Source organism: Barbus barbus, assembly GCF_936440315.1.
Source record: "Barbus barbus genome assembly, chromosome: 1".
Taxonomy (NCBI): domain Eukaryota; kingdom Metazoa; phylum Chordata; class Actinopteri; order Cypriniformes; family Cyprinidae; genus Barbus; species Barbus barbus.
Window position 1 is genome coordinate 8632974 of NC_136729.1, and position 20240 is coordinate 8653213.

Below are 20240 nucleotides of genomic sequence, written 5' to 3' on the forward strand. Positions count from 1 at the left end.
AAAATAAAAAAATACAATTACAGCACCTTAACCTTATAATAATAATAATAATAATAATATATAAAGGTAGGCATAATAATATAATATATAAAGGTTAATAATCACAGTTTAAAAGTAAATATGTAGCAAATGAATAGCATTGCTGTATATTTCCTGATCCATGTCTGTTCTATAAAGTGCAGGTAAGAGTTTACAGTAAAGGTCCTTTCACACGGAGTCCGAAATTTTATGCGCGTTCTTTCAGGGTTTTTTTTTATAATATACGTCATCCTTTTCTATCAAAATGCTTGCTACAGATGCAAAAATGCAGAAAATCGAATCTGATCCGAATTTTGTATGACAGACGAAAGTTTCGGAGACGGTGTGTAAACGTGATTGCCACAATGTGTGGTTGTATGTATCTTTTAATGTGCGAAAATTTCGGACGAGAATTTTGGACTCCGTATACAGTGACCTTTAGTCTTTAGTTTTGTGCTAGCATTCAGGTCTGAATAATTAATGACTACCTAATCTAAACATATCCACAATTTAGATTTTCACACTACCGTTCAAACATTTGGGATTAGTAAGACTTTTTAAATGTTTTTGAAAAGTCACCAAGGCTGCATTTATTGGATCAGAAATACAGTAAAAACAGTAATGCTGTAAAATTGTATTACAATTAAAAATACATTTTCTGTTTGAATATATTAAAGTTGGATTCATTCCTGTTATTTGATATTATCAAGTCAATGTTGGAAGCAGTGCAGCTTAATATTTTTGTTGAAACCATCATACATTTTTATTTTCAGGGTTCTTTGATGAATAGATTGTTTAAAACAACGTTGAAATAGAAATGTCTTTACTGTCACTTTTGAAAAATGTGTTGCTGAAAGTATTAATTTAGTTAAAAAACCTTTCTGACTTGAAATTTTTTTGAACGGTAGTGAATAGTAGTTACAGCTTAAAGTTTTTAACAGTTGAAGCTACTTCACCCAGTCGCCTTTATTTTCTGCCAGCGTCGTCTGAATTTACACATGGTAGCACTGCAAAGAGCCACATAATCACGCAAAGACTAGTTAATAGTCTGTTCTTTATGATACTGATGAGGTGGGCACAGCGGTTCCCTGTTCACACAGTTTATTAATAATCTACAGATACTAGTTTCATGCTGCACCTTTAGTTTCCTTACGCAGAGAGAACTGGTTAGCAAAGGCTATTATGGGTAACGGTTAATGAGAGTCTGCAAAACCAACTGTGTAGAAGATGATAACATGAAGTTAGTTTTACTTCAACGTATTCTAGACCTAACAGAATCAAGAATATTCCCATGATAAGTGTTTTTTGTGGTACCATTTTGTAAGATATGATCTTACATGTAAATAGTCTTGATAATGAGATTAATTTGAGCTCTTTGTCCTTTGCGCAGTGCTTTCAGTGTTTAACTTCCTAATTTGCCTCAAGTTTCTATTTGTATCATTTCTCATATTTTGAATGAAACTATAGCTCAGTGAATATTTGAACATTGTTGTAAATAACACGGCCACCTGGGAAATGCTTAATATTTAAGTTATTAATGTTCTGACATATTCATGTGTATTGTCTGTCTAAAACAAAGCTAAAGAACAAATTGAGAAATACTGTTAAATGTTTACTGTTGAAGTTTGAAGAGGCTAATGATTTTATTACAGTATCTGTTAATTGCATTTACTAACTGGACTAATTTTTTAATCTAAATGCATATTAAATGTGCAGAAATGGGAATTAATTGCTTTGCAAAGCATGTCTTAATAAAGACGAAGTGTCTTTAATATTCAATTTTGTCAGACTTTTTGTGACTTTATCGGTCCATTTTTATAAATGAAATGCATGTTCTTGTTTTTGAAAGAAACTGATTCCTTTTATCACACCGTCATTAATCAGAAATCTGTCAAATATTTTTTCAAATGAATTCTATACTCTTAAAATGATGTTTCAACAATAGCTTTTGCATTTTGCTTTCTAGATGAAAGTTTATTAAAGTATTGTTTGCGCTATCAACAATTACTTTGAACAGTAATGTGTATTTATAATGAAATCAATGGCATCATAAAACAAATGCATGTATGTGTATATACACACACACACATTGTATATACATACACTGTGGTTTATAAATACGGTCAGTTTAGAATTTACCAAAACAGGAAGTGTTTTATACACAGGTTTCAGCTTTTAACATGTCTGTGATGCCATTAACTGGATTGAATAAACAGAAAAAATATATTTTGCATTTTTTGGTCCCCATGAGGAAAAGAGCATAAATCATACTAAATTATTATTTTTTTTGAAAATCTGGACAGTTTTGTGGGAGGGGAGGGGTGCAGCAGGCCTACAGCATAAAAACATTACGCCTATGGAATGTTCCTCATGGGGACTCGTGTCACGGTGGGGACCTAAATCGAGGTCCCCATGGGTACAAAAGCTTATAAATCATACAGAATGAGTTTTTTTGAGAGAGTTAAAAAAAATGCACAAAGTTTCATGTAAGGGGTAGGTTCGGGTGTAAAGCGATTATAAAATACGGTTTGTACAGTATAAACCTAACCCTAACACACCTATGGAGAGTCTCTACAAGGATAGCTAACCAGACGTGTGTGTGTGTGTGTGTGTGTTTAGACATGGGCAGGTACGCTGGGTTTTTAGCCAAAAGAATCGGTTCTGCTTCATGCATGGTAATAGCAAAATGTGGAACTGATCAACAGGACGCTGCACAAAAAAAAGTTTAGCCAACTTAAAATTAAGGCAACCAGCTTCAGCAGATTTTTGAATTCTCAACTTATTTTTGTAGGAGATTCTCAACTTTTTGTTGTATAAACTTAAAACAAGTTGAGAACTCAAAAATCTGCTGAGGCTGGTTGCCTTAATCTTAAATTGGCTCAACTTTTTTTTTTTTTTTTTTACAGTGCATATTGCAGACTGGAGTTTCTTATCGTATTTTTAATATTGTCGTTATCATACACCGTGTTTTGTAGTGCAAATACAGTTTACTGCAGTTTGATATTGTTCTAGTCATTTGCCTATAGTGGCTAATGAAGCATAAGTCTTGCATATTTGATGTAAATATCTTCCTTCCTCGTTGCAAAATAAAGTTGATAAAAGTGATCTGTATTTGTCCTTCCTTAAATGTGGTAGGCTATCAAAATAGTGTGCAGATAACAGGCTTTGGTTTCACCCGTCTCCCTCTGCTGGTATGATGGGAGTTGTTTATAGGATCCAAGTCTGTTTAGTTTCCCTAGTGACAGTATTATTGGCATGCTGCTAAGTACACATACTGAGGCTATATTCGGAACTGCATACTATCACATATACCTTTCTTAATAATTATACTGTATGCAGTATATATATATATTATGCTCATTATGCAAAAGTTCAGCATGGATGTGAATGTGAATATTTTCCAGTAGACTATATGATGTACGAGAGTACACTGCACGAAATAGTAGGCCTACTGTGTATCCACAGTGCAGAGTCCTCTTTAATTTCCAATGTGATGAACAAACTACAAGTGCAGAGACCTGTCGTCACTTTCATTTGCACCAAAGCAGGTGAAACGGATTCATATCGTTTATGCTTTTTACCCGGACAGATTGATATCCCTTAGGTTTTATTGATTTGGTCTTACAATGTGATGATTAAGTGTTCCCTTAGCAATAAACATATATGTACATACAGACAGATGTCATGTCAGTGGCCCAGCGTGAGAAAATGGATGTGCGGCGTGATATCATGAGAACAGTGTCAAATGAATGATTCTCATGCTGAATGTGTGAGATGACTGTCGTGCTTAAATTAAGTGTGATTTAACATGAGGCTATTTAATCGGACTATCAAGAGTTACGATTTTCTTGCACATAATAGGATTAAAAATGAAAAGAAGTTTTTGAAATTACTTCATGCAGACAACAGTGTAGCTATTACTGTTGCATAGTTTTTTTTAGTATGCAGCGACGATGTTGCTCTAAAAAAACGTATTATGACCTGGCTGTGTTATGCAGAGCTGGATTCTCTGTTTGAACCTTTTCAAGACTTATTTTTTCATGCTGTATATATTTGTAGTTCAAGGAATAGTTTGCCCCAAAAATTTAAATTTGCTGAATTTACTCACCCTCAAGCCACCCAAGATGTAGATGAGTTTGTTTCTTCATCAGAAAAGATTTGGAGAAATTTAGCATTACATCACTTGCTCACCGATGGATGCTCTGCAGTGAATGGGTGCCGTCAGAATGAGAGTCCAAACAGCTGATAAAAACACAATTTATCCACAAGTAATCCATACCATTTGTCGCTTCACAAGATTTTAATTGATGGATTAGAGTCCTGTGGATTATTGTGATGTTTTTGTTTGGACTTCCATTCTATCAGTATACCCATTTACTGCAGAGGATCCATTGGTGATCCTTTTGTGTGTGTGTGTGAACTTTAAGACTCTTTCCTTGAACTGCAAAACAAAAATGTGATGATTGCATTCCCACGTGGCCTTGTGCACAGTGGTTTCTTCTGACACAGATATTGGATTGCTTCTCTATCCAGCATGCATTGCTTAAACAGTTTTATGCAACTCTGCAAGCACAAATCAACTCAATTTGTGACTCACAAACTTTAAATGGCATATTAACCTCAACAGCTGTGCGTGGAAAATGAAATGGGCCTGAAATAAGTTTTGGAAGTGAAGCTAGCCAGACGTCTGAGTCTGCAGCTCTCCCTAGTGGAGGTTTTATCACAATATTATCACAGCTTTCTTTGTTCAAACAGGTCAACATTTGTCCAGCATTCATGTTAGTTTATCTAAAGCCAACAGGCAGACAAACAAGCACAATTGCCTATTGTTACACAGCAAAGATTAAATCCGATGAGAAAATTAATCCATGAAGAATCAGCTCTGAATGACTCTGATAATGAATTTAAATATTCGGCGATGAATATAAAATAAAGATGAAACATCATAAATGAAATAAAAATACCCGGATCAAATAAGCAGGAGTAACCTATAAAAATAAGATGTTTTATCGCACGTAGTGTGCAATATTATGTATATCATCCAACAAAAACAAATGACATCTGCATGTTTAAAATAAATAATGTGCATTTATTCTTTAAATAATTAGTATCACATTTTGTTCAAGCTGGTTACTATTCTTGTATGTTCATTTCAGGAAGAAAATGCTTAGCTTTAACTGTATATGATGCCATAAAAATGACTGATCTGCTGTCTGTCACAGTATTTACCCAGATGGCGATAGGGAATATGTTTAATTACTCATAACTGAAGCAACGTTGACACCATTGGAAATGACTTCAGCATAATCTAATTAATATTTATAAGCACATCCGTATCATTGGAAGAACACGCGGAAACGTCAGCATGGCCTAATTAATATTCATGAGCTCGTTCACTTCAGCAGGGAGTCATTTCCCGAAGCTCGGCTGTGTGAGAAGCGTTCAGAAACACAGCCCAACATCGCATCAAAAGATGAAAATGTAGACGTATATCAGAAGATGCGCACATCGGAGACATAACACACCATCGACTGATGATGATGGAAGACGGACTGGTGTCTGAAGACGATATTTGTGAGTCTTAAAATACTGAAAATAAAAAATAGTGAGAAATATATTCAATGGATAAAATATTCATCATCTCAATGTATTATATGGCTCATAAAACTAACTGTGGCCAATTAATAGTTATTAATAAAAAATGTTGTTATATAAGACTAAAGAAACAAGCAAAATAATCTTATTTAAAAACTCACTTAATTTTGACATACTGAGGGGGAAAAAGTATTTTTACTTGTCTAGAAAATCCTTCTTGATTTTAAGAATTTTTAGATATTTGGGCTGGAAACAAGACAAAAGTATTTTTTGCAGTGTAGATAGATCAGTTAAATCAAATCAGTTATCAATCCTTAATCTTTATGTATTTGAATAGAATGGTGTAGAATCAAATCTAAAACCTAGATTGAAATGATCTATAAAAATAAGAAACATTAGATATCGATATTGTTGATGCATGTGGACAATCATTGATCCTGCTGATTTTGTAATTGTATAAATTTTTTAAATTGTGGGATAATTGCATGTCTCTAAAAAGTGATGAAAAACATTAGATGTGAATACTGTTGATGCATGTGGACAATCATGGATCCTGCTGATGTTTGTACTCCTGTCACCTGCCACTCTTATCCAGTGCTTCGCTCAGAGAAGGAGTTTCATGATGCTGCGAAGAGGAACGACACGGAGAGAATGCAGGAGCTCATCAGAAGAGGGGTGGACATCAAAGTCAAAAATAAGGTGAGATAAAACCAATATAGAAACATATGAACAATGCAAAGCTACATGCAAGGAATAGATTGTGCAGTATAATAGACGGTCTAAAGCAGTCTTTCTAGTAAAAGATGTTTATGAATATATTATATAATAAATACATATTCATTCAAATAACCAAATAAACTATGATGTACACTTCTAAACATGGTGGCACGGTGAAGAAAGCTGAGCAAAGCATGCTGAATGTACACGAAGCTGTGTCAGAGAAAGTTTTGTTGCCATCCACCATGCCAATTTCTCCGCTTGGAATGTTTTGTTGTTCCCAGTTATGCACCAGAGAGACGGAAATGCACATGTTGTGGATGTTAGCACAGGATATGACCTTTGTTTTACCATTATTTATGTAGATTATTTGTATTTATCATCTAAAACCATGACAATGGCTCTTGAGTCAGTGTGGCTGTTTAATTTTTCCATGTAATTCTGGATTTACAGATGGACCGTAAGGCCTTGCACTGGGCAGCAGGAGCTGGCAGTGAGCAGGCAGTGCGTCTGCTGCTGGACCACGACATGGAGGTGGATGATATGGACAGCGTACGTGTCATGCATTTTGTTTGAGCGCTGCCAAACTGTGTGAATAAACAGTGAACAGGTTCAAATTTAGTTGCATTTTAGGCTGAATATTTTATATTCTGTCTGTGTTTATTTACTGTAAAAGTACAAGTGAAATACTGCTCCACTGAATAAATCTTTAAGGGGCGGCTGTTTGTTCACCATGTGGCCTGTAAATTACTGGAGGCTATGTGCTTCTTACACCAACAATGACTGAAGAGACAAAGAGTGGCCCTGAAATGCAAGGCAGAACTTTTTTAGATAATTGAGTAGTTGACTAATATGTGCCTGGATTTTTTTTTAAGATGATATGATTCAATTTTAGAGTTAAATTTATGTAGATGTATAAGTGAAAGTTTTTTTTTTTTTTTGCAGTTTACATAAATACTCCTACTATGATGTTACAATTAGTTTATAGTGTATATTTTTTCATATGTGACCCTGGACCACAAAACCTGTCTTAAGTGTTTATAAATTTATACATAAGCATACAGCTGAATAAATACACTTTCCATTGATGTATGGTTTGTTAGGATAGGACAATATTTGGCCGAGATACAACTATTTGAAAATCTGGAATCTGAGGGTGCAAAAAAATCTAAATATTGAGAAAATCGCTTTTAAAGTTGTCCAAATGAAGTTCTTAGCTATGCATATTACTAATCAAAAATTAAGTTTTGATGCATTTATGGTAGGAAATTTATATATTTATAAATTTGTTATATATTTAATAATTTACATAATATTTAAGTGATTTTAAAATATATATACAGAAAATGAAATGTAAAAAGAATCTAAAAAATGCTTTTTAAAATAAATATTTTTAGATAAATTATAGGATGCCAAAGAATTTGTCTTTCCACATGCATTTGGTAAAAAAAAAAAATTGTGCGCAACTTTTCACACTGACACCAAAGAGTGGCCATGAAACGCAAGGGATAATTAAAACGTCAATTTAATTTAAGATTAAAATTAATGTTAATGTGTAAGTGAAAGTGTATATCTTCTTCGATGCTCTAAATGGTCAACATTTTTGTTTTGCCTTTTTGTATTTGCAGTTCACATAAATGGTCCTGTGGAGTGCCTTTCATTTTAAAATACAAATTTCCCATGTAGTCCCTCAAAAATTTGTATCGTTGGCATGATTCAATTAATTATAACACATGCAGTTTTATTTTATATAAAATTTTACAGAAAATTTAAATATTAAAAACATGCTATTTATAAAAGATTTTGATGAAGTACATATAATGTCTCACTATGTCATTTCATATACAGTGGTGTGAAAAAGTGTTGGCCCCCTTCTTGATTTTTTTTTTTTTTTTGCATGTTTGTCACACTTTAATGTTTCAGATCATCAAACAAATTTAAATATTAATAAAAGATAACACAAGTAAACACGACATGCAGTTTTTGAATGAAGTTTTTCATTATGAAGGGAAAACAAAAGCCAAACCCACGTGGCCCTGTGTGAAAAAGTGCTTGCCCCCCTAAACCTAATAACTGGTTGGGCCACCCTTAGCAGCAACAACTGCAATCAAGCGTTTGCGATAACTTGCAATGAGTCTGTTACAGCGCTGTGGAGGCATTTTGGCCCACTCATCTTGGCAGAATTGTTGTAATTCAGCCACATTGGAGGGTTTTCGAGCATGAACCGCCTTTTTAAGATCATGCCACAGCATCTCAATAGGATTCAGGTCAGGACTTTGACTAGGCCACTCCAAAGTCTTCATTTTGTTTTTCTTCAGCCATTCAGAGGTGGATTTGCTGGTGTGTTTTGGATCATTGTCCTGCTGCAGAACCCATGTTCGCTTCAGCTTGAGATCACGAACAGATGGCCGGACATTGTCCTTCAGGATTTTTTGGTTGACAGCTGAATTCATGGTTCCATTTATCACAGCAAGTCTTCCAGGTCCTGAAGCAGCAAAACAGCCCCAGACCATCACACTACCACCACCATATTTTACTGTTGGTATGATGTTCTTTTTCTGAAATGCTGTGTTACTTTTACGCCAGATGTAATGGGACACACACCTTCCAAAAAGTTAAACTTTTGTCTCGTCAGTCCACAGAGTATTTTCCCAAAAGTCTTGGGGATCATCAAGATGTTTTCTGGCAACTGAGACGAGCCTTTAAGTTCTTTTTGCTCAGCAGCGGTTTTCGTCTTGGAACTCTGCCATGCAGGCCATTTTTGCCCAGTCTCTTTCTTATGGTGGAGTCATGAACACTGACCTTAACTGAGGCAAGTGAGGCCTGCAGTTCTTTAGATGTTGTTGTGGGGTCTTTTGTGACCTCTTGGATGAGTCGTCGCTGCGCTCTTGGGGTAATTTTGGTCGGCCGGCCACTTTTTCACACAGGGCCATGTGGGTTTGGGTTTTGTTTTCCCTTCATTTAAGAACTGCATGTTGTGTTTACTTGTTATCTTTGATTAATATTTAAATTTGTTTGATGATCTGAAACATTAAAGTGTGACAAACATGCAAAAAAAAAAAAAAAAATCAGGAAGGGGGCCAACACTTATTCACATCACTGTACTTTTGGTGAAAAAAGTCAATTTAGCTCCATTATTAAAATTTGTACATTTATGCATTTGGTGGACACTTTTAAGTGACTTACAGCAATACATTCAGGCAAGCAATACATTTTATCAGAATGTTTATTCCCTTGGAATCAAACCCATGTCCTAGTAGAAGGTTCTACTGTCTGGTAAACTCATAACTGGAATACAATTGTTAATCATGTGTCACTTTAGGCTAATACTGTTTTTCAAAAGTCATGTGACTATGTATACATTCTTTTGTTTTCCAGTTCGGGATGAATGCTCTGCTCTTGGCGGCATGGTTTGGTCACCTCTCAATCCTGAAGATCCTTGTCTCAACTGGTGCAAAGCTCACCTGTGAAAACAAAGTAAGACTCTATTGGCAAAAATCCTTGTCAAGTTTCAGATATCTTTTATCTGAACACTCGATGTGCTCCGCTCTCTCACGGTTGACTGTGCCCTTGACGAATAGCGTTCTGAAGCCGTTCTTTAAAGACCACTAACCAATACAAATGAGACTGATGTGTGTACTGGCCTACATTCAGGCTACATTCACATTTCAATGCGTCTCACTGACTGAACTGTCTTTTTGTCTTTCAGAATGGCTTGAATCTCTTGCACTGTGCTGCCCAGAGGGGTCACATCAGTATTTTGGAGTATATTATGGAAGATCTGGAAAACGTGCAGCTTAATAAAGTCGACAAGGTGAGAATCTCATGTTTTGCCAATGTGCCCATGATCTTAAAGTGTAATGTCTTTTATTACACAGAATTGTACCCTCAGTTCCCTGCTACAAACTTGAGCCCAGACAAAGTTTATGGACAGAATGGGTTTTGTTTTCCATTGTATTGCAACTACAAGAACAACTTAATTTGATACAAATATGTAAGATCAGCTTTGTGGGTGTGTTGAAGGAGGTAGTCAGTTTGACAGAATTTGTTTAAGGTTATGTTTGCTTACATTTTGATCTCATGGCACTTTCCGAAAATTTTTGGTGTTTTCTTCCACATTGCTGACGCTTTAAAAAAAAAGATTTAGTCTTTTGAGGCTCAGTTTTATGCATTGATTCAAAGTAGAAAGTAGAAGATACATGTTTTTCATCGGAGAGACTGATAACGACTGTGATGATTGCAAAGTGTTCATGCAAACACCAGTTAAACATTTTCAAGGAATGGCTTTAAGGAAGGAATTGTCTTAAGGAAGAGTTTTGTTGACTTATAAAGCAGACAGTGAACAGGAGCTGTTAAGCATCAGAAAGGACAAATAGCTTCATATAATTCAAATGTAATTTGTAAACAGTAGGACAGGTAAAAATGTTATCCACGAGAAGTTTATTGAATCATTTGTTTGTGTGGATTGATTTGCTAATATTATTTTTCTCTGCCTTGGTTAGAAATTCAATTCAGAGGTGAAGAAAATAAAAGAATCGTGCACAGTCAGTATGATTGTGGGACATTAATATGAATGTCAACAGGGTCAGTTTTGATGTCATGTTGTCTTAAAGGGGTCATCGGATTTATGTTTATGGACATTTATGATGACCCCTTTAAGACACTGATTTAACTATTTGCAGTTGTTGTGAATTGTGCTACTTATTACACATGAGCTTATGATTAGATTTATGCCTGCAAAGTAGATTAATAATACGAATATCACACAATCAATATTCTCAAGTAGTTTCATTGTGCTTTGTCCAAACGTCCCTGCTGAAAAAAACAATAGAAACCATCAGAGAATTTGTAATGGTTTTACTTGTTATAAAGGGAATTGTATTGGTTTTAATGGAAACTGTAATGGACCCTGTTGGTCCCTACTGGTAATTGGTTGCCTTCTCTTGGTGGCTTGGTAAAACCACTAAATCATAATGGAACATATCCCAAAACACACTACAGGAAACCATTTTTCAATTTGTTTGTAATGGTTTGTTTGTAATGGTATTTGTAATGGAATTTCTGTGATGGTTTCTATTGTTTTTTTGTTTTTTTTTTTCAGCATGTTTTTTACCCATTGAAATAATGACAGAAATAAATCTTCCTGTTACACAAAAGGCTCTTTATAATGGAAATAGGTTCTTCGGATTATTAAAGTATTCTTAACATTAAGAAAAAGAGAGATTATTCTAAGAACTGTCCACAGAATGGTTCTTTGAGGAACCAAAAATAGTTCTTCTATTGCATTGCTACGAAACCCCCGTTGCAACCATTTATTTTAAAGAGTGTAGCACATTATGTCCTTTCTAACGTGTGTCCATCTGCTGTGTCAGTCAGGTAAGACAGCATTTCATTTGGCCGCAGAGCATGGACACCTGGAGGTGGTGGAGTTTCTCATTGGTATGGGCTGTGCTCATGACCTCAAGGACAAGGTGAGGGACAGAAAGAGTCACGGGTGCACAGACGCCCCTCAGTGTGTGCTAATTAAATTTTCTGTACTACTAGGTTTAAAATGCCAAAGTAGAGGGCAAACCGAGCCAAAGTTTTCAGATTAACGTTTCTTCTAAGAACTTGTCAATGTGATCCAAATAAAAACTTTAGACGTGAGTGGTGTGGCACTGAATTTTTATTTTAATCAGTGTTGCTGACATCAAATGTGCCATGTGAGGTTAAACAAAAAAAATCTAAATTGCAACATGATAAAAAGTATTTATATTAGTGCTGTCAAACGATTAATCGCATCCAAAATAAAAGTTTTGTTTACATGATATATGTGTGTGTGCGGTGTATATTTATTTATGTATGTGTATATATATATATATATATATATATATATATATATATATATATATATATATATATATATATATATACATACAAACACATGCATGTTTATATATAAGAAAATTGTTTATATATAATATAAAATATAAGAATAGAAATGTATATGCATGTAAATATTTCCAAAATATATGCTTTATGTGACTATATATATATATATAATATACACAGAACACACACATATATCATGTAAACAAAAACCTTTATTTTGGATGTTATTAGTCGCGTTTAATCATTTCACAGCACTAATTTATATACAAACAAAAGAGAAAAGCGATACAGAATGGTGCCAAATTCAGAGGTTCCAAAGAAATCGTCAAAATAGAAAACAAATCAACTACAAATGTATAAATCTTGACCTAACTACAAAAGAAAAAGACAAAACTAAACACATTCAGCATGCTACAGTTGATGCATCACCTGCCCTACTTTGATACTTTAACCAAAACAAAAACATACAAAGAATGGAAAAAATTGGCAATAGCAAAGGAAAAAGAAATATCAAACACTGGTGCAGCACTAAAATGATGTTCATGAACAGCAGGAGGAAAACACTGCACTGCGTTTGGCAGCTAAGCAAGGCCATAGTGATGTCCTACAGAAGATCATGGAGACCGGGGAGAGCATTGATGAAAAAAACATTGTAAGTAGATCCCATTTTTGTGTGAATTTATAAGAGTTTATTTTGGTTTTGGTGTTATTTGCTTCACATTGTGATCTTTTATCAGGAGGGCATGACGGCTTTACATTTGGCAGCTGAGGGAGGGCATTATGAATGTATCAGACTCTTGCTGGAGGCTGGCTGCAGTGTCAATGAACTTACTCACGTGAGGACATTGTTTTATACTATCATCAGTCTGTATAATAACTAATGTGGTTTTCAACTTTCAGTACAAGTTAAAGCACACAGTAAAGTGTTTCTTATAGAGTAACAGGACGGCTCTTCATCTGGTGGCCCAGCATGGCTCAGGAAGAGAGGTCAAACTGCTGGTACAGGCTGGGATCAATCTAGATTCAGTAGACACAGTGAGTACTAAAAACCCCAGCTTACTTGCTTTTTATATTTTTGATAGTTAATTTACTGTAGAACATGAGAGAATGTTAAGGGGAAAAATTCACTAAGGCAATGGCATGCCCATTGAAAACAACTAATTTGCTGGATTCTCTGTTAGCAGTGTCCAATAATAATGCTCTGCATAACAGATATACAAACACCTATATGTACAGTATAGGTACAAGACCATCTTGATTATGTTACAGACATGTTTAAGACATAATATTATACAGAGCACAGCTACCGGAAGTTTAACTACATCATTCATCTGTTTTTTCCATTAAGAGCATGACAAAAGCACTATTTGGGACAAGTATTTTGTGGATTTATTCCTGTCCAAATTTCAGTGTTAAAGGCAACATTATGGGGATTGTTACATTTCATTATTTTGCAAAAATTATGGGAATGTTACTTTTGAATGTTCTATAAACCATCTTAGGTTAACATCCCACTGCAATGTTTCAGAAATAGTTCCATAAAGTTTTGTACTAACATTTTCAGAACATTATTAGACATTTTGAATGAACATTCTTTTAACGTTACTTGTTCATAAACTGTTAGAAACTTTCCAGAATGTGAGCTAAAGTTCTGAGGACATTCTTTGTTAGCTGGGCAGCAAATACACATGCATGCACGCATCTAAGGCCACATCCAGACAACGTTAACGGCTCTTAAAGAAAAAAAAATACACTGATGTGAGAATTAATTTTAGTAAGATCATAATGTGGAGTGCATAATTTGGGCACATTTGAAAATGTACCTGATTCGCGAGTCAGGAGCTAAAACATCAGAAATTTTACAATTTTAAGTTTTACTCTTCAGAAAACCTGAAGTATTTACAGACCTTTTTCTTACCAGCAACATACTTCAGCTCTGCACTTGGCAGTACTCAACAACTCCACAGGAATAGTCAAGGATCTTATCGATGCGGGATGCGACCTGGACATCTTTGACAATGTGAGTGTTTCACATTTACAAATGCAGTCATGATTTCACTGATAAAGGAAATGGTTTCCTCATTCATTCATCAACAATTGTTCCTCACAGTGGCTTCAAACTGCTTTGCACATAGCAGCAGAACACGGACGGCAGAACATCGCTGAGATGATCCTGCTATCTGGAGTCAACCTCAATCAGCTCGACAAGGTGCAAATTACTGTTGGCATACTTGAGTGTGGTTGATCAATTTTCATATTGTGGTTGATCATATTTTCATATTTACACTTGTGATCAAACAATGGAACAAAAGATATTTACTTCAAATGTTACAGCAGGGAAAGACGTCACTGGATGTTGCAGCACGAGGCAACCATGTGAATGTCGTTGACATGATTATCAAAGCTGACAGATTTTACAAATGGGAGAAGGTATGTTCAGTGTATATTAAGCTGAAATTAATTGATTCAGATGTCATTATTTGAATATTAAAGATTTTAAATGTGTTAATTTGCTTTCTAGGAAAATGTGACGAGTGACTCTGGCTCTTTGGTGGGAACGAGTCTTACCTTTAAGCAAGATCATCGACACGAGACCAAACATATCCGATCGGTCCTGTGGAAACTTGCCTCCAAATATCTCAAACCAGGCGAGTGGAAAACAATGGCTCGGCACTGGAAGTTCTCAGATGCACATATTCGAGCCATAGAGCACCAATGGACAGGTACGTCATTTAACATAATCTGCTGAGTGCATCTTTAAAAAAAATATTTATATATATATAATGTATAAAAAATATTATTTATATATAATATGAAGAGTTTATTTGCAAAGATAGATTACTTTCAAAAATCATGTTTTTTTCATTGTGCATTCCAATTAATCTCAATCAAACTGCAATTGGGTTGTTGTGATTAGGTAAAAAATAAATAAATATATATATATATATGTATATGTATATATATATATGTGTGTGTGTATGTATCTTTATATTTGTCAAAGAATCCTAAAAATGATTCATGGTCTTTACAAAAAATGCACAACTCTTTTCAACATTGATAATAATAAATGTTTCTTGATCAGCAAATCAGCATATTAGAATGATTTCTGAAGGATCATGTGACACTGAAGACTGGAGTAATGATGCTGAAAATTCAGCTTTGCATCACAGGAATAAATTACATTTTTAAACTTATTCAAATAGAAAAGTTATTTAATTGTAATATTTTACAATTTTACTGTTTTACTGTATTTTTAAGAAATAAATGCAAACAAAAAAGAAATAAAAAAACATACTGACTCTATGATTTTTTTAGTTAGAATATGATTTAAATTAAAGCAATATTGTATTCTATGTAACCCTTTAAAATGTAATAATTATAAATGGGGAAATACAAATGGATTTATTATTTTATTAGAAGTAAACAACTTTTCTTAATGGGGCTATAAATGCTTTCCTGAAAATGCCAAAAATATGTACAAAAATACAAAATGTCTGAATATATGAGGTTTGGAAATAGACATTTCTCCGAAGTTTTCTGAAGACATGCTGTTTTTATTACACTAAGGAAAATAGGTTCATCACATGAGCCAGTAAACATAGTAATAGTGTAAAGCAGTTTGCTTAACTTTGAATTCTAAATCAGAAACCAACACCCCTAAGAGCCATTGTATTCCTCAGCACTATTACTCATACAGTTACACTAGCCTTCAATTTGCACCATTTTCCCAAATGTATTGCAGCCCCAGCGTGTTTAGTGTGATAAGATAACCTGTCATTGTGATGACAAGCTCTGAACTTTAAAAGGTACAAAGAGCTACAAGGAGCACGGGCACAGGATGCTGCTCATCTGGCTGCACGGAGTGATCACCGCTGGAGAAAACCCCATCAAGAGCTTGTATGAAGGTCTGACTGGAATCTCAAGGATTGATTTGGCAGGTGAATTCAGCATTACAGTTCATATGTGTATAAGGTCTGTTTCTAAACCCACTGTGATGTCTATCTATGCATCATATGTGCATTTCAGACTCAAAGGCAGCCAAATTAAAATCTTGTTGGCAGAATTGCATGTATTTTTTGTCATTATTAGTTAGGTTATTATTCTGACCAAGACATATAACTTTATATGTCTGTCTTTTCATGTATGTGACCAACTAAAGTTTTGCATGCCATTATGCCTTAGATGATTGTAAGCAGCAAGAAAACTTTCTGGGTTTTGGATCAGAGCTATTGAGTATATTTATTTTTTTATAGTTTCACGGTCTACACAACCTTGCTTTACCTTCCCTCTTTTCTAACTTTTTTTTTCTTCCAAACAGAAAGCATGCGACAGCAGGCAAATGCGGATCCGTCCTCTGCCAAAAAATGCTCTACAATGTAATGTGAGATTTATTGAGAAAGATCTAGACTGAGGACATACAAACCAGGAGATTGGATGCTCTTCAAAAACCTCAGTGATGTGACTGAGAAGAAAACTTAGCCTGTTCACACCAAGAGCAAATATTTACAGCAAACATGACTTTGGATTGAAACCATGTGTTTCTGTGGAACCATTCATATTGAGAAAATATGACAGAGCTCTTTTTTTTTAGGAGAACAGGTAATTTTTTGTTCTCTCTCTCTCTCACCAAGCCATAAAATTTTTGGTCATGGTGAATTTCAGGTTCATTTTTACAGTTATGCATGTCTTTCTGTCCTTTATTGATTTGTAGTTGCAGCTTTTCTTCTGTAATTGTTATTTTTAAGACTAGAAACAAAGACAATACTAATACAGCTGCATTGCTCAGGATACTGGGTAACGCACATGTTTTATGTGTGTTTAAATGTGTGTGATCATCCTGATCATTATGGGATTTGCAAGACTGAAAGGCCCAAACTTTTTTTGTATGTGCAAATGTTATTATATGAACAAAAGAAAGAAGGTGCAATTTTAAAATTAAGGTGTAAAATTAAGAGAATAAACCACTGCAGTATTTTTATGCAGATTAGGGCTGGGTTGACTTTTTTTTTGTTTGTTTTTTTTCCAAGCTTAGTTACTTTTGATATAAAAAAATTCTGGTCCTAGCTTTAAAATTCGGTCACTTTTTTACGAAATTCAAACAATAAATAGTTTTGTCACTTTTTAATGAAGTGCGACAGATCCCTGTAGTGCCTCATTTCCAGCCGCAACGCAGAGCACACGTGAACCAAACATATTTTCTACTTTACTACTTGTTACTGCATGAAATAAACATTAATGAACATCGGAAGTTATATTAAATGTATCATGTCACAGGTTAACCTGTTGACTCTATAAACTTGGACCTACAAACACACCCATTTCACGTGTACTGAGTATTGCCGGCAAATTAACATCTGTATACACACCAGGAAACAGTTATGGAGTTTTTGTTTGTTTAGTCTAAATTACTGCTGTGTTCTTTTCTACTTTTGACTTCTTATAGTTTTCCCTAGAACATAATTTTTCTAAAAAAACAAAACAAAAGGTCAGGACATACAATACATGTGATAATTATATTTATTTTTCCACAAATTTTCCACAAACCTTGTTGCAGTTAAATTTCCAGGTTCACACTCCGTACAATCAAACCCTTATCTAGGTCAAGCAGGTTTTTAAAACAACCGCCACATCACTTCCTGTGGAAGCTGCCATTTTGTTGTGATGTCTGGGGGGGGGAAGTTAGGGACAGTTAGTTTTCCATTTAATTTGTTGTTAAACTCTCTTCTGTTAATGGTTGTTGTTTTACTTGTTGGAAGGTTAAGTCTGGTTGTGCTGGAGGTTTACATTGGTTAATTTGTTTGTTTCAAACGATTTTGTTTGTTGTCTTCCCACTTGGTATGCCCTGTAGGAGGGGCCTTAGTCTATAAATAGGCTTGCTAGCTGAGAGGAAGGGAGTTTTTTGTTTCGCGTTTTGTCTTAGGTTCTGACTGCGGACTGAGCAAGGTTACATACTTGGGCCATTTTGGTGTAGCCAAATTAAGCACATTGTTGCTGTTTTGTTTCTTTTTTGTACAGTTTTATTAATTTTTTTGTTTCTTATGCACTGTAAATATTTTTGTTTGCTCTCCACCTCCAATAAATCACCAATATTTGATGATTGCACCAACGTTTTGTACAGGACGTCATTTCTTTTACCACTCCAACTGGTTGGCCTCCCACATATGGTGTCAGAAGAGGGATCTTCTCACCAGTGAATGACTTGCCTGTATAAATTACTGCCCCGCTGACATGCCACCCAAAACAAGGAGTCAGCCTGGGGAGGGCACGGGTGCAGATGGGGACCAAGGTGCTGCTGGAGGTGCTGCAGAAGAGCAAGTGCGGCCTACAGAGGTCCCTGCTGCTGGAGGTGATGCTGCCATCACAGCACTGGCACAGATGTTCCAGTCATTCCTGCAGTATCAAAGGGAGCGGGATGAAAGACAGGAGAAAGAAGTTGCACGACGTGAGCAAGGTTACAAGGTTCTCAGCCATCAGGTCACCCAAATGCAGTTTGATATGGAGCGGACAAGACATGGAGCTTCAGAAAGAACTGCATTGCGGGTGATAGACCATAAACCTCGGATAGCAAGGCTGGAAGACAGTGATGATGTTGAACACTATCTTACCACTTAAAGACTTGCAGAGGTTTATCAATGGCCAAGGGAAGACTGGGCCATTCATCTTATTCCCTTGTTAACTGGCAAGGCTCGAAGTGCTTTTGTGGCTATGAATCCTTCACAAACCAGAGACTATGACCAAGTAAAAGCCGTAATTTAAAAAAAATATGAAATCAGTGCAGAGACATACCGGCTGAGATTCCGGTCCCGTAGTACGTCTGCAGAGGAGACCCCTACAGAACTGTACAACTGATTAAAGGACTTATTTGGCAAATGGGTACACTATGAACAAAGAAGCAAAAAGGACATTATGGAAATACTTGTGCTGGAGCAGTACCTGCGAGTGTTGTACCCTGAGGTGAGGACTTGGGTCAAAGAAAGAGATCCCACCACTGCTGCGGAGGCTGCGACATTGGTTGAGGCTTACATCACTGCACGGAAGGGACCGGGAGCTACTCGATATGCTGGTATCCTGCACTCTTCGAAGGGTAAGTCTGAGGGGTTGGGGGTGAGTTCAAACTCTCAAAGTTGTGCAAAGAACTTAATGCCCAGTTATCTTAAACCCCCAACATTTAACGCCATGCCCGAGACAGCAGGTAAGGGAGAGAGTGTTATATGTTTTAACTGTGGGGAGCCCGGTCATACTAGGCCTAATTGCCCTCTCAAAAAGCCCAAGACAGCTGGTCTTTGTTATGTACCCCGTCATGAACAGTTAAAAACACAGACCAATCGGGAGCCAGTCGTCACTGTACTGTTAAATGGCAAACCCCTTCCAGCTTTGGTGGACACAGGTTGTTCCCATACGTTGGTACAGGCCCAATATATACCTAGGGACTTATTGAGTGAAGAAGATACAGTAGCAGTTTGTTGTGTGCATGGGGATAGCACTGAGCTGCCGACTGCTGAGGTTTATATTGAGGTTTGTAATCAGTCATATTTGATGAATGTTGGTGTTGCTACCAAGCTGCCCTATCCTGTCCTGTTAGGTACTGACTTCCCAGTCCTAGCAGACTTGGTGCAAGAGACCGTATGGTGTGGCGTGGTCACAGGAGCCCAAGCCAAGCAGCTAGCACAGGCTTCACAACCCCAAGAGATAGAACCTGACATATTGCAGGAGATGCCTTTTAGCTCCGAAGTTAGCGTAAGTGAGTCAAGGCCTACAGAGCAGGAAAGGCTGCAGAAACGTAGGGAGTGGGTTGAAGGATTGTTGGAAATGTCAGGGCAGGCAGAGGAAGGGACAGAAGAACCTGAATTTGCTGAAACAGACAGAGTTGTCCCTAGTGATCTAGCTCAGCTTCAGCATGAGGATTCAACCTTAACTGAATGTTTTAAAAAGGCTGATGAAAACAAGGGTGTTGTGTCTTTGCTTGGTGAGACTTTTGTGGTGGAAAATGGTCTTTTGTACAGACAGAGTATGGAAGACGGACTGCAGTTGATAGTACC

The 20240-nt window shown here is 36.0% G+C and overlaps 1 protein-coding gene across 1 annotated transcript; it reads left to right on the forward strand.

Annotated features, from left to right (window-relative positions):
• The first annotated feature begins 5450 nt into the window (after nucleotides 1–5450).
• Nucleotides 5451–16943, forward strand: LOC306868758 (uncharacterized protein). Its single transcript, XM_079415094.1, has 15 exons — nucleotides 5451–5592; nucleotides 6209–6312; nucleotides 6784–6882; nucleotides 9709–9807; nucleotides 10040–10144; nucleotides 11703–11801; nucleotides 12755–12853; nucleotides 12939–13037; nucleotides 13138–13236; nucleotides 14123–14221; nucleotides 14312–14410; nucleotides 14536–14631; nucleotides 14780–14924; nucleotides 16008–16139; nucleotides 16520–16943. Exons 1-15 carry the CDS (start codon nucleotides 5553–5555, stop codon nucleotides 16579–16581), a joined length of 1476 nt encoding a protein of 491 aa, XP_079271220.1. The 5' UTR covers nucleotides 5451–5552; the 3' UTR covers nucleotides 16582–16943.
• The last annotated feature ends 3297 nt before the right edge of the window (nucleotides 16944–20240 follow it).